The sequence below is a fragment of the Choristoneura fumiferana genome, chromosome 29 (assembly GCF_025370935.1).
Source record: "Choristoneura fumiferana chromosome 29, NRCan_CFum_1, whole genome shotgun sequence".
NCBI classification, from domain to species: Eukaryota; Metazoa; Arthropoda; class Insecta; order Lepidoptera; family Tortricidae; genus Choristoneura; species Choristoneura fumiferana.
Window position 1 is genome coordinate 2,104,622 of NC_133500.1, and position 13,495 is coordinate 2,118,116.

General features: G+C 37.2%; 1 protein-coding gene across 19 annotated transcripts in view; it reads right to left on the reverse strand.

Annotated features, from left to right (window-relative positions):
* Nucleotides 1-13,495, reverse strand: part of LOC141444299 (serine/threonine-protein kinase MARK2-like) — a 196,646-nt gene that overhangs the window by 11,302 nt on the left and 171,849 nt on the right. For 16 of the 19 annotated variants that reach the window (XM_074109801.1, XM_074109816.1, XM_074109812.1 and 13 more), the window contains 6 exons: nucleotides 12,721-12,794; nucleotides 12,188-12,244; nucleotides 11,251-11,387; nucleotides 9,758-9,925; nucleotides 7,601-7,716; nucleotides 6,682-6,793 (listed from right to left, as the gene is read on the reverse strand). In XM_074109801.1, coding sequence (XP_073965902.1) covers nucleotides 6,682-6,793; nucleotides 7,601-7,716; nucleotides 9,758-9,925; nucleotides 11,251-11,387; nucleotides 12,188-12,244; nucleotides 12,721-12,794 — 664 coding nt within the window. Of the gene's footprint in view, nucleotides 1-237; nucleotides 4,328-6,681; nucleotides 6,794-7,600; nucleotides 7,717-9,757; nucleotides 9,926-11,250; nucleotides 11,388-12,187; nucleotides 12,245-12,720; nucleotides 12,795-13,495 lie in introns of those variants that run through there. The other 3 variants (XM_074109814.1, XM_074109802.1, XM_074109808.1) reach the window with 3 other exon arrangements.

Here is a 13,495-nt window from a genome sequence, read left to right on the forward strand (position 1 = left end):
AATGTCATCTCCATTCTTAATGTAATTTAAATTTTACTATTCTTTAAGATATACTCAGCGGCACAAAATTTAGCCAACTATACATATGAAATTACCAATCACTGCATACATTTGCGGGCCCGATTTTTTGCCGCCCAGTATAAATGAAATAGATAAATTGTGGGTGCTAAACCATTGTATAGTAAGACTTGTGTCTTGACGACATAATAGTTTAAAGGTAATAAATAAAACACAGAGTTAATGTTATTGAAACACCTGATTATTTGGGGAAGCGCGACACACCCGTACGGGATCTTGTATCACTTAAACATGATCTGCATCCAATTTGCTCGGCATACCGAACACGCCAATTAACAATATCATTATGTAATAAATTTTGGCATTTCCTTAAGTCAAAAAACATCAAAATGATTTTACAATAATGTAAATGCATCAGGAGCCAAACGTTAAAGATGAATTGAGAATCGCACGAATCATATTATTGGATAATGTCATGAAATGTACCGAGCCAAAGTTATACGTGTTAGTTTTTTTTTAAGTAGCCTTAGACATTTATATGCTTTGTCATAGTGTAACACGTACACATTCATTCGATACACTTACAGCTTACAATCAATGGAATTAAACTAAAAATGCGACGAAGCTAAATACAAAGTCAACAGTAACCACGCCGAGGGGTGAAACAAATCTCAAAATATAAAATTATTACCAAATTACATGAACTATCTAAGCTTAGCATCTATATTAGAATGTATTGCATTTTTATTTCTATAATAACAGCATTGCTTTTCGTTTTTGTAAAAAAAAATAACAGAGAAAAGAAAATATAATGCACTATTAGTGTGCGTAGGTCGCTCTCATAATATAAGTTTGTGTACATATATAAAATATATTACTACATACGTTGTTTTGTTTTTTGTTTATACCAAAAGGATACTGGAAATATTTCTAAAATGAAGCTCTGTTTGAAACTATTTGGCCCTAGTCCCTACTCTATGATGAATCAGATAAACAGAATAAGTAAGTAACTCCATCGTCCTAAGGTACGAACAGCTTCTGAACTATATAGGCACTATAAGATGTAAGATACATTTACGTATCTGACATCTGTTGAAATTTTATCTGCGCATGCGTCTTACGCTACGGACGTTTTAAACTGGAGATATTTTTAAAAATATTGATGACTCAACTTTAAACAAGGGACCATTTTTAATATGACTCTTTTGTACGAAGTTCAACATTTGAGAGAAAACATATTATTATTTATTTATAAGACTAAATCCAGCACGTCTACTGCTTCAGCACCAAAGTTTGACGTGAGTTAGTCCCTTAATTTTAAACACACATCAGACATCACATTCTTGTGTGCTCGATGTATTGTCAAAAAATACACATCTAAGGTACATTAAAGAAGAAAAATATAGCAGAGGATCAAAATAATTTTCAAACTATGATTTTCGATTGCACATTTTGCTCAGTATAATTTGGATTACAATTTCGATATAAATACAGATAATAATCATCTAATTATTTATAAGTTTCAGTTATGATTTCAAAACTAATATTGATCACGCGTGATGATTAACATAAATTAAAAAAATAAATAAAAAACAAAAATATTGATCTCAATAGAAATAATATAAATTTACACAAATATATTTACGCATCAGCGAATGGACTATATCACTATGTACTAGTATGAATACTCAAGAACACATATACGTATCTATTTTGACGATCCTATTTATTTTTTGTTCACACTTAAACACACAAAATGTCAAAATGTACAAATATGTACAACTTTAAATCCTACGTGAAAACACATCGTAATGAATTCTAGATGAGGTTACGAATACGGAAAAACAATGGAGCAAGGCCTCAAACAATATTAATGTATTTGAAAAAAAAAACTACTTCACTATGGTTCATTTTCAACGAACATAACCACGATACTAAACTTAGAAACGCGACTTCGTTCAACAATTAGGCATTAAAAATTTAAATGATTGACAATATGGCTGATTCGCGGAGTTACTTTGTTCAAGTAGTTATATAAAAAACCCTGTTATTTTGTTTGTCTATATTAAATAAACGAGCATCATCAACTAACCCCAAAAGTCTATCAGAATTAACTTTAACGCAAAAAGATAAAACTGCTAATACATTGTTGGCGATAATCGTATCGAAAATAGTTCACTTAATTTCAAATTATAATTTAATTTTGCATAATTGAGTAAAATTTTAAAATCAAGTATACTTTTTTCAGATGTTCGTTCAAATGTTAGAAGTAAAATAGTTTGTAAATTAAAACGTTTGAAAATCAAGTGTTTCCTATTATTGTCCGGTGACAAGCAAAAGTCACTAACTGCAAAAAAAAAGATTAGTGGAATATTAACCTTACGATGCTATGCATAAGTTTGATTATCCCTCTTGACTTTAAGTGGTAGTTGATGACTTTTGCTTGTCACCCAACGTTATGCCATTGCCATGTTTTACTAAATTGGACTGTCCATAGATCTGAATTAGCTGCCATAAATAAATGTTAAGACGAAATATAAGCGAAGCTTAATCTGCCATCTGCTTCATGTATTATTAATAATCTTACGCCTTTTCGATATTTTCATTATTTAAAATATGGAAGTGAGTATTATTCTTCTGTGGTCAGATATGGTTGGATCAGGCACATATTTTATTGAGGTGTCAGATACACCTTGTTTCTCAGTTATATCTGGAGACTATAGCTTTCTGATAGAACCTATTGCGCAGGTCGACATGTTTTTATAAACAATAATAATGTTTTGGCCTATTGGAAAAATCCACATATTTATTTTTAGTCATAATTTAAAGTTATTTGAAGAAAGACTGTTTAAATCTCGAGGGTACATTAAAAACAACATACTTCTGATTAGGAACAAAAAAGTGTTACATTAAAAGTGGTTTTTTGTGTTTTCTATGTGGTAACATCTACTGAGTATTTGTACCAAAGCTATTAGGATCTGCCTCTTACATCTAAACAATTATCTTTATATACTGTTTGTCTCACTCACACATTATAATTAGTAGATATACTTTGTGACTGATAAGTCGGAATACGCGTTGGAGGGTGAATTTAATGTAAACATAACGTTTATTTTCACACGCAGTTCTTTCGACTTAAATTGACAAATACATACCTACATCAAATTAAATTCTAGTTCGTTTTTTATTTTTAAACAAAGATGTGATCACAGACAGATTAATCAACTTATAGATATTTCTCTCCAGCAATAACCGGCTCATAGTCACAAGTATAGTAATTGCATTTGTGGACCATTTCAAATAGTATAGGAAAATACGACTAAGAACAACAAGTAGGTAGAACACGAGGGAAATATATAATAATATATGTTTATATTAAATATTCATTCAAAATGGTCCACATCCGAAGTTTAACAACGTGAAAAGTATTTACTGAAAAATCTATGTGTATAATAATACAAATATACAAAATATTTATTTTTCAGTCGTCGAAATTTTTAACAATTTAGGCAGAGTCCGAAACGTCAACAAGAAAACAAGAAACAATATCAATAGGTACAGGTTTGTGCATGTTTGTGAACTTAAAAACAACTTACGGAACCCTGGAATGTAGAAAAATCGTTCTGAATTAGAACTCGATGCTCTTACGACCTAAGACGAAATGCGACGCGCGACGGGACTAGATTTCTTCTACATGCCATTTCACGAAATAAATAAAATCAAATACTTTATTCGTTAACCCTAAACTTTTCTCCTCGAGTGTACTTTTCGAATACATCTAATAATCTTACGAGACTCGTGTAAAAATATACATTTATTTTTCTCATATCAAGTAATATAGTTTCATTATTTCCTATAAAATAACATGTAGAAAGAAATGTCGCCGCGAATTAATGTTTCTCTTATTTATGTTAAATATAAATCGAACTCAAATCAAAATGTCAACTAAATGTACCGCTTACATTAAGTATAATACAATGAAATTGTTTCAACAACCTATGTGAAATTCTTTATAGAGTAGCGCGGGAGGCGACAATATGATCTTTAATTGAATCAAATGACGAAAAGATATAAAATATTTGCTAACCGTTTTAAATATGGACGGTATAAAGGGACCAAATTTTAGAGAACTCCGCATCCCTTGTTACTCTATGAAGAATAGCAAAACACTCTGTTAAATACAAAATGTACTCAACAGGGGCTTTTGCGTAAAATTTTCTATAATTTTTATATTTATAATAATAATAATAATAACGCTCCATGTCTTCATGTGTTATGCTGGGGCGGCGCTCAAGGGTTTTGATTCAACCTGCGTACAACGGAATGGGTGAGCGAGACGACCAATCGCGAGCCGAATCGCCCCCTCTCCGGTCTCCGGCTCACTTTTAAGAGGCAAAAGCTCTCGCCACCAACTTTATTACAACCACTGTTAAACGTTTTTCTCGCGACGAAAAGATGCACAATACTTCTACACTCACTAACTCCCTCCGTTAAAAAAAAACATGGTGAAAAATCACGTCCGTCACGTCGCAACACTCTAGTTAAAAGGGTTGTGGATAAGACAACAAGCGAATTGATACTAAGAGAAAAATCGATAATCGCGACCGTCGGCATTCGTTAGTAGAAGCGCACGGTTAGGTGGGAAAATAATCGTAAACACGGGGGATGCACGCAGGGCGTTAATTAACAAAAAAAACTTTTTTTTTTCGTACACCTCTCGTAAACGGACATACTTACATAGTACTCTGCGTAACGCGGCACCAAGTAAATTTATTAAAGCACTACGATAATCTACGGACAACACTCAAAGCTTGGCAGTACAGCTCTGACTTAGCACACTTTCAAGTAGCAAAATTAAATGAAAAATAGCGTTTCGTCGACAGAAAAAAAGGGGAATACATCATGCTTTGATATCTACTGAACTAAGACGGTGGGCTAGTCTGACACAGCACTGGGCAGCGATCGGGGGTAATTTTGCGCGCTAAATCCAAAACACGGCACTTATGCTTATGTACATTTAAATCGAATGTGCGTACGTAAACTACAATTGACAGAAAGGGAGATAGGAGGTTTGAGCATCGTGCATCCCCTGTATTTGACGCGAGACCAAACACAACAGTACAAAATAAAAACGAAATAATAATCGGAGCTCGGATTCTTTCGAGGGAGACAATTGAGCACCAAATAAATACAAGTGAAAGTATAAAAAATAAAAACACAAAAATGAGCCACAATAACTAGACAATACGGATGTTAATCAAGTGACAAGTTAGAAAGTGTGTCGTAGAAGATGGTGTTAACATTTTTTTATTTACAGAGGAGTCTCGTGAACAGGCCGCTCTATTGAGTTTGTTTCGGTTGCCATAGACACGGGAACACGCGTGAGAATAACAAATTATACCATATTAATCTTTAACCAAGCACTCAAGTCAGTAGAACATTCACACAGTCAGTACCGCCATTCAACATAGAAAATATCACTAAGAAAAAAACGTTTTTATACGTCTATGTTATTCTCATGGTGCAATAGTCATGCAAAGGAAACAGAAACTCATATAGGGCTCAAGTAAAGCACTGCTGTACGTCTTGTTCCACAACCCTTTTTATAAAAAAATAATCAAGTCATATCGGGCCCCATGTTGGGCGCCACTTTGCTATCATAAGACAAAATCTACTCTATGCATGGTGATGATGAAACGATATAGTGTGCGTGGAAAGCTGTGCCGGCTAACAAAGAAGCGTGGCTGTGAATTGGTATATAAATACCTAAAATACTTATAAAAGATTTTTTTTCTTGGTATTTATTGATCATCGGGCAAATTATTGATCAAAATTTAAATACAAAAGCTTCAAAAGAAACAAATTCACAAAGCTGTCGCATCCACAGGAATGATACTAGTCATAAAAATTCACATTTTAAAGAATGAATAGAAAAGATTACAACAAAAGAGAACATTGTCATTTAAGCTTGGTTTTGCCCATAAAAATTAATTGAAATACCAAGAGATACACAAATCTTTTGATAAAATGAATTACCTATGTATAAATACTAAGATAAGTTAGCGAGAAGCGTCACAGCGACTGGGCGAAGAATAAATAATAGACAACATATAAATTATACGATTTGTTAGTCACTTGATGTAGTTGTAAATGGTATTGAATGATTTAAGTTGAAGACTTCTGGTTAGTATTATTTAAATGATGGTCGGCTAAACATCATTTTGGTAAGAGATATATTTTTACTTATCTCTATCAAAACTCATTTTTCCAACAGCAGAAATTAGAATGTTGACTGTTAGGTTAGTGTCTCACACTTTTAGTCGGTTTGTTTGTGGTTTGGTCGTTTTATGACTCCGCTTGAACAAACAAACCGGCTGTAGTCCAATCATTTAATCATTTAAAAGTAAATATACCGAACCACATACAGTTGTAATCTTGCTGGTCTTTGATTCTCTTCAGGACTTACGACAATTAAATTCTTCAATAACCAATTCAAGCAAGTCAGTCTTTATAACTATCCTTTTTTTAGGCTAGAAAATGAACCTCATTCCATTCCAAATTTAAAGTTCGATTTTACTTTTTAAATGTGTAAAAGCGGAGAAGGTGAATGGTGTAGGTCATGTTAGGTGTGATGTTATAGGGGGTGATGTGCGGTGAACTGACCGTTTGGAGAACCTCGAAGACAGCTTGGAGAAGAAGGAGGGGCGTGCTTGGTGCGGCGAGCCCCCGTCGCCGTACGCGCCGCCGGCTGACGCGCCGCGCGACCGCGTCTGACCTGCAACGATATACCATACTCTATTACTATATGTCAGACTTTACCCGCTGCCTTGCGCGCGTAATTGATACATCTGGCATCTAAATTTCAGAGTTTTATTCAATTTCCATGGGGATTCCCAATAATTAATAATTACCAATAAGAACGCCTATTGCCTACCATGCCTATCGTGATTCTTATTGAAAATCACCCATGCAAAATTTTATGACTCTAAACCCAGCTATTGTGATTTCAAGATTTTTTCTCTATCCCATGGGAGTATTAGGATAAAATGTAGCCTGTGTTACTCCAGACGTGCATCTATATACATACAAAATTTCATCCACTTCCGTCTAGCCATTTTACGTGGTAAAAGCAATGGACTAAGAGTGAAGGATCCTGTGGGTCGAAGTGTATCAAGAAGGAATCCAAGAATTAAGATAAGATGAAACTATAAATAAGTCAGGGTTTTTAGGCTGTCTTTCAACCACAGATGTGCGAGGATGTGCTGCGAGGAATGTGTTTTTTCATGAACCAATAGAAACGCTTCATTTACCTCGGTTCGCTCCGCTGAGCTGTTTCCACCAGAGTGGTGCTGTGCGAGGCTAGGTAAATGAAGCGTTTCTATTGGTTTATAAAAAACACATTCCTCGCACATCTCTGGTGGAAACACAGCCCTAAGCGCGTCGCGAGTACTCGTAACGTTGCGAGGTCTTGATATGCGCAGACAGGTTTCTTCCTTGACCTTTTAAGAATGTTAACAACATAACAGTCAAGACCCTGTCTACCTCCCGTGAAAGTCCCTCGGGCTTTATGTCTGGTACCGACCTGAGTGGAAGGTGGAGCGTGAAGGCACGTTCCTTGGGAACACGAGCTGGTTGGGCAGGTCGCGCCGCGCGCCGCCCGCCGCGCCCGCGCTCGCCGTCGTCAGCGCAGAGTTCAGGCTGCGGACACATATAATATTAAACAACAACTTAACGTGGACTTGCGACGGTAGCTAAGTCAGTTCCTAGACGCGACTCTAAGCGGGAGTTGCAACAAGTTATATTAGGTACAACTAGAATGTTAATGTCGCTCGGGACTGGTTCGCTTTCTTAGTTTTCCTGAAGAATCAAATGAGAAAGAAAAAGAAAGCCGATATTTTGTTTTGACTTCCAAAAGACATTAGCAAACTAGTTTAACCCCCTGTTTTACCATCCATTGATTAAATTTATTAGACGGATAAATGTGATGCCGACGATGCCGCCTCTGTTTTTTTTTTCGAATAGACGGAGATAGCATTACATTTATCCATAAAATAAAATTAATCAATGGGTGGTGAAACAGCCCCTAAGTGTACCATAACTCATGTCAAATCTGCTGTCAAATCGAGGGAATTTAATGACACGTTTGACATCGATTATGGTTAAAATAACTTTGCTGCAACTCACGCAAAAAAAAACTGATTTTCGAGTTGGACTCGCGCATTGGGGGTACTACATTTCGTCACTACTTTGTAAAAAGCTACCGCAAAATCGATGATTTTCTGAGTGAACTTAATGTACATTATTTTAAAGGTAAATTTTGATAAAGTATTGATTTTAGATACGAGATTTTTTCAAAGTAGTGACGATTTGTAGCTATCTATGCATATCCAGTACTAGCTAGTTCTAAGCAAAATGTACGCAGGGTGATGTCATTGTACATGGTTACGGACATAGAACTGACATAAATTCTTCGGAATTTCGCACTGTTAATTGCGGGAAAAAAATTACGTGATATTTGCTCCCCCACCCCGCGTGAGAGTGGCTGGGATTCGGATCAACCACCTCCCCCCTTAATACCTCACGTAATACTCTATTCTATAACATTTTAAGGCAGAAAATTAAGAAAAACAGAAATCGCGAATAATTTTGAACACGTGAGTAGCTCTACAATTTCAAGCGCTATTTCGTTGACATTGATACTAGGTAGTCGTCTAAATATAATCCAATCGATTACTTATTAATTGAACAGAATATGTATAGATAACACTGCAAATTAAATAAATAAATAGAAAAAATATAAAATAAATAAGATACACAATATAACAAGAAAATAAACGGTTAGTTATTGTTAGTCTTTTTAATATTCAAAACTTACCTTTCAGCAGCATTAGAGATACTCCAGATGGATCATAAAACAAATCAAAAATAACAAGTGCTTTGAGGTGCAATACCATTAAAAGGTGAAGAATAAAAAGCGTAGTAAAAAAGTATTACTAAGCCTAAACAATTAAAATGTGCCACACGAAGCCAACGAAAAGCAAGAAACGAAAACAATTAAGCTATCTAATTCATCGAGACTTCTAGAACTGAAATTGAATGAAAAAAAACAGAGCTGATTCTAGAAAGCACTCAAAAAGGTGCAGTGAAACCTGAAACGGAAACAAAAACCAAACTAAAACCGTGCGTCTACGAAACGTAAGCTGCTTACAAAAACGCTCGTGGGCGAAGGGATCGCATGAGAGCTGACATGAATGAAATAACTTGTAACTGTCTCTGCATAAGCGGATTAGAACGGCATCATATATTAGGGACCCTGGTGCCTTGCGGTTTTATGATATTGGGGTCCTATGGCTACAAGTATATTATTACAACAGGTAACTGGAAGAATTAAAATCTACATTCAAAATTTAACTTTTACAGTTATTATGATACTCCGGTAATATCAAAATCAGACGTTAACTTAACAATTTTAATAGTTCAAAACGTCAACAGAAATTTACAAACTCGACCGTACATGAGGGTTTGAATTATCAGGTCGTACATTATCGTCGTTCATTCCAGGTCAGCAAATACGGGGTTGTACTTCAACCACCCGAAACCCCGAAAGGATGATAATGCAAGTTATAAAAAATAGTTTATTCAGTTGTAAATTAAAAACGAGCCCTATATATCGCGTGCCTGTATTCTCGCTTAGAGACTAGCCAAGATATTTCATTGACACCCCCTGCCCCTCCAGTACCTGGGTCGCGGCTGAGCGAGGTCCCTCGCGCTAGCGTTGTGCGCGGCGGAGTCAGAGAGCGGCGCGGCGCCGCTCGCCGAGGATATAGAGGCGCTCTTGACGTGCGTCTTAGCGGAGGTGCCGTTGGCTCCGTTCGTGCCGTTCTTGGCCTCCCCTTGGGCCACCGCGCTGGGCAAGTGGGCATGCTGTTAGTACTGACGTCATGCAGTCGGGCTCGGGAGGCTCTTGTGATTCGCCGCGGTAACGATACAGCCGAAACATACTTAAGTGTCCGTTAAAGATGCAACATGATATAATTTATTGAATCTGGCGTTACTTTGCGGAGGTCCATATCAATATTATGTTATACTATGTTCTTAGCTTATCTCATCACGCTGCCGCGGTGTTTAATGTAGCAGCCACATAACGCATAACTTTTTCCTATATCTCTTCCCGGTCATGACATTAAAGACTCTATACATGATAGAGAACAAAGAACTCGGAACTCTGGACCTCTGTGTATTAGGACAAATTCTCTATCTATGGACAAATTATTTCAGTTTCGTCTTCAACGGTCCATTTAAGTCTGAATGTACGACTGAAGATGAAATCAATTTTATTACACCGTGGCCGTCCATTTTTTGTACAAAAATTCACAGTTTAGTAGCGCACGGTCAACTATAAAAGCGTCCACATATTATAAGAGGCAGTTTGGACAAACTGTTCTACGAATATTCTTTGGTATTATATCATAATTTGCCTCAGTTTACGAATGAAGACACTGCCAGAAAAGGGTTAGATTAGAGACTTGTTACTAGTACAGTACCATAAATAGATCAAGTAATCATGATAAGTAGACTAATATGTTTGTTAATACTATAAATATGATAAAATAAAACAGATGTAATAAATATATGATTAAGCCATAATATTATTGAACCCATCGATAATTAAAGTACATCTTAAATTTAATACAGACCAAAGAAAAAAAATGTTTTTGATAAAAAAAAACATTTTTAATACTCGTACAAGCTTTTTTTAGGTGACTGTAGGTACTTGTATTGTCACTCAAACTAAGTAAATTTGCATACCAAATTTCAAGTCGATGCCATTAGTCGTTGAAGAGTTCCGTCCTGTGGAGACGATCCTGGCCGGACTACCAGGATGTGACTACCCGATTATTGTATTGTCACGCAATTTACATAAGTTGCTAAGCTGTGACGAAATGGGTTCATCGGTCCGGTAGATCCGGCGTAAGCTGTGTTGTGTGTCTCTCTCTGTGTGTGTGTGTGTGTGTCACCTGCTCAGCTTGGGCGGCTGCGCGGCGTCGTGCGTGTGCGCGAGCGCGGCTCCGGCTTGCTCGCCGGCCGCGTCGTGCTCGCCACAAGGACTAAATGCCGAATTATTCAAGTCGTGTGTCAAAATGTTCCACTATAACGACAACTTCACAATAAGACATACAAACATATCTCTCACCTAAATACTGTGTGTGTGTGTGTGTGCGCGTGTGTCACCTGGGCGCGGGCGGCGGCGGGCTCAGCTTGGGCGGCTGCGCGGCGTCGTGCGTGGAGCGGCGCGCGCCGGCGGCGGCGGTGCGCGAGCGCGGCTCCGGCTTGGGCTGCGCGCTCGCCGGCCGCGTCGTGCTCTGCACCTGACGACCACAACGACCCTCAGACATACTAACGCACATCTCTGCCTAAATACGTCCCACTGCAGGGCACAGGGGGGGCTACTACGAAATTCGACAAACGAAGTTCGTATCATACGGTCCCTCTTACTCTCGTATTAAATAATATTAACGCAGCGGCACGGCAAGATACGAAGTTCGAATTTTGCAATTCGTAGTATAGGGCCAGACCTCCAATCAAATTTGCGTGTCCAAATTGTGGCAAAATGTGCTGTGATCCTAACAAAGTTGTTCCACCTTATTGTTAACCATGTCTCAAGCAAATAAATTTCATTTCAAATCTCCTCTCAGAATGATTGGGAACTTCACACAGACCCATAGTTAAAAACTATAAACGGGGCTATCACGACACGAGTATTTACCTCGCAGTGGCAATAGTCACGCGGACGCACAGACCATTGAATTGCTTCGCAGGTTTGTGTAGGTTTCCACGCGATGTTTTCTTTCACCGTACACGACCCTCTCCTTAAGAGGCTATAGGTCAAATTACGCTATAATCATACTAACACTGATGTATATACGAAACTGTGATTTGATGAACCAATATGGTAACGCTTCATTTATCTATTCTAGCACAGCACAGCTCCAGTGGAAACAGTTGAGCAAAGCGCGTTGGGTCACGTTGCTCCTAAGAAGAAGGGCTACAGATTAGCCCGAAACATGTCGAGCTAAACTCAATTTCAGACGTGAGTTATCCGTTATGTTATTATCATTTAAAATGAGTAAGTTTCACAAGCTTATATAAATTAAGGAAATGTACACACCTGCATCTGGGCGATCCGAACTGTATTCTCTTTTATAGACGCCGAATCAATTGTATTCTGTAAGATATAAACAAAAAAAAACGGTTATAGTTAAATACTAAACACGGGACTTATCACGCTATTTTCATACGTTTCGTTCGAGTCATTTTTAATATTGAGATAACAATTGAACTTTTGTGCCACGCTAACTAAAAATACCTTAAGTGTTCATTAAAGCTAAGTAGGTACGTATCTTGTTTGTGTTTTATTCATAGCTTACTATTTACACTCTCGACATACGAATATAGGTACCTACCTAACTGTCTAGTGTAAAGTTAACGACAAGTGACATGAGTGGGAGTGTCAGATATTTGCTGGCATTTTTTTTTTAATTTAGAAATGTCTATGTAAGTTCTAGTACCTACTTTACTGCAACAGCCCTTAAGATTTATTTGTAATGTGTACCTTAAGTACGCCCAGTAGGCCCATCTCACTTAATATTAAGTTTATGGTTACAATATACTATCATATTTAATCATCACGTAGTTTTTTACCTGTCTTTTAAAGTTTGACGTCGTAGTGGTCGACGTGGAAGTTGTGTTGTTGGCCGCACTGGTTGTCGTACCCACTGTAACACCAACGTTAAAATTATAACTCAAACTGATCGAAATACAGTAAAAAACCAGTTGGTGATCCACATAAATCAGCACGCGTCACAAATCCGGCGTGTGTTTTGTAGATTTACTAGTTTATACTGTGTCAGGCATTTATTATTACTATTATTATTATTTACTTCATTCAATTGGCGCGCGACATATTGGGTCAGTTGTCGTACATTGCGGTCGGTGGTCCATCACTATAAATACACAGCCATACGGCCCCACAATGTAACGAGAATCGCACCATTTAAACGAAGCATAAAATTCACCGCTAACTGTGACGATCTGAATCTTCGAACGTACTTATAGCTAATAAGTCTTCAGGCTTTTAAGTACCGTAAGGTCGGGGTACTTTGGCCCTTGGGATTAACTCGCTCGGGTGTTTATGTTTTTATTGGACCCCTCTTTATGCGGTTTTCATATCGGCCAAAGTTACCCTGCAAAAGGTCAAAGTACGTTACTGTAGATGTGGATTCAGATTCAGACCGTCAAAGTTAAGAGGTAGTAGTAACATATAATATAAATATCATGCAAAAATAACGTGGTCGTGATAAACATCGATCGGATCGATTTCTAATCTTTCTCAGTCTCCCTAATTCTCTTTTAGAGAATAAAATAATACGCAACTGGTTTTTGAGTCAATCGTAGATAGCCCAAACAGAATTTGATC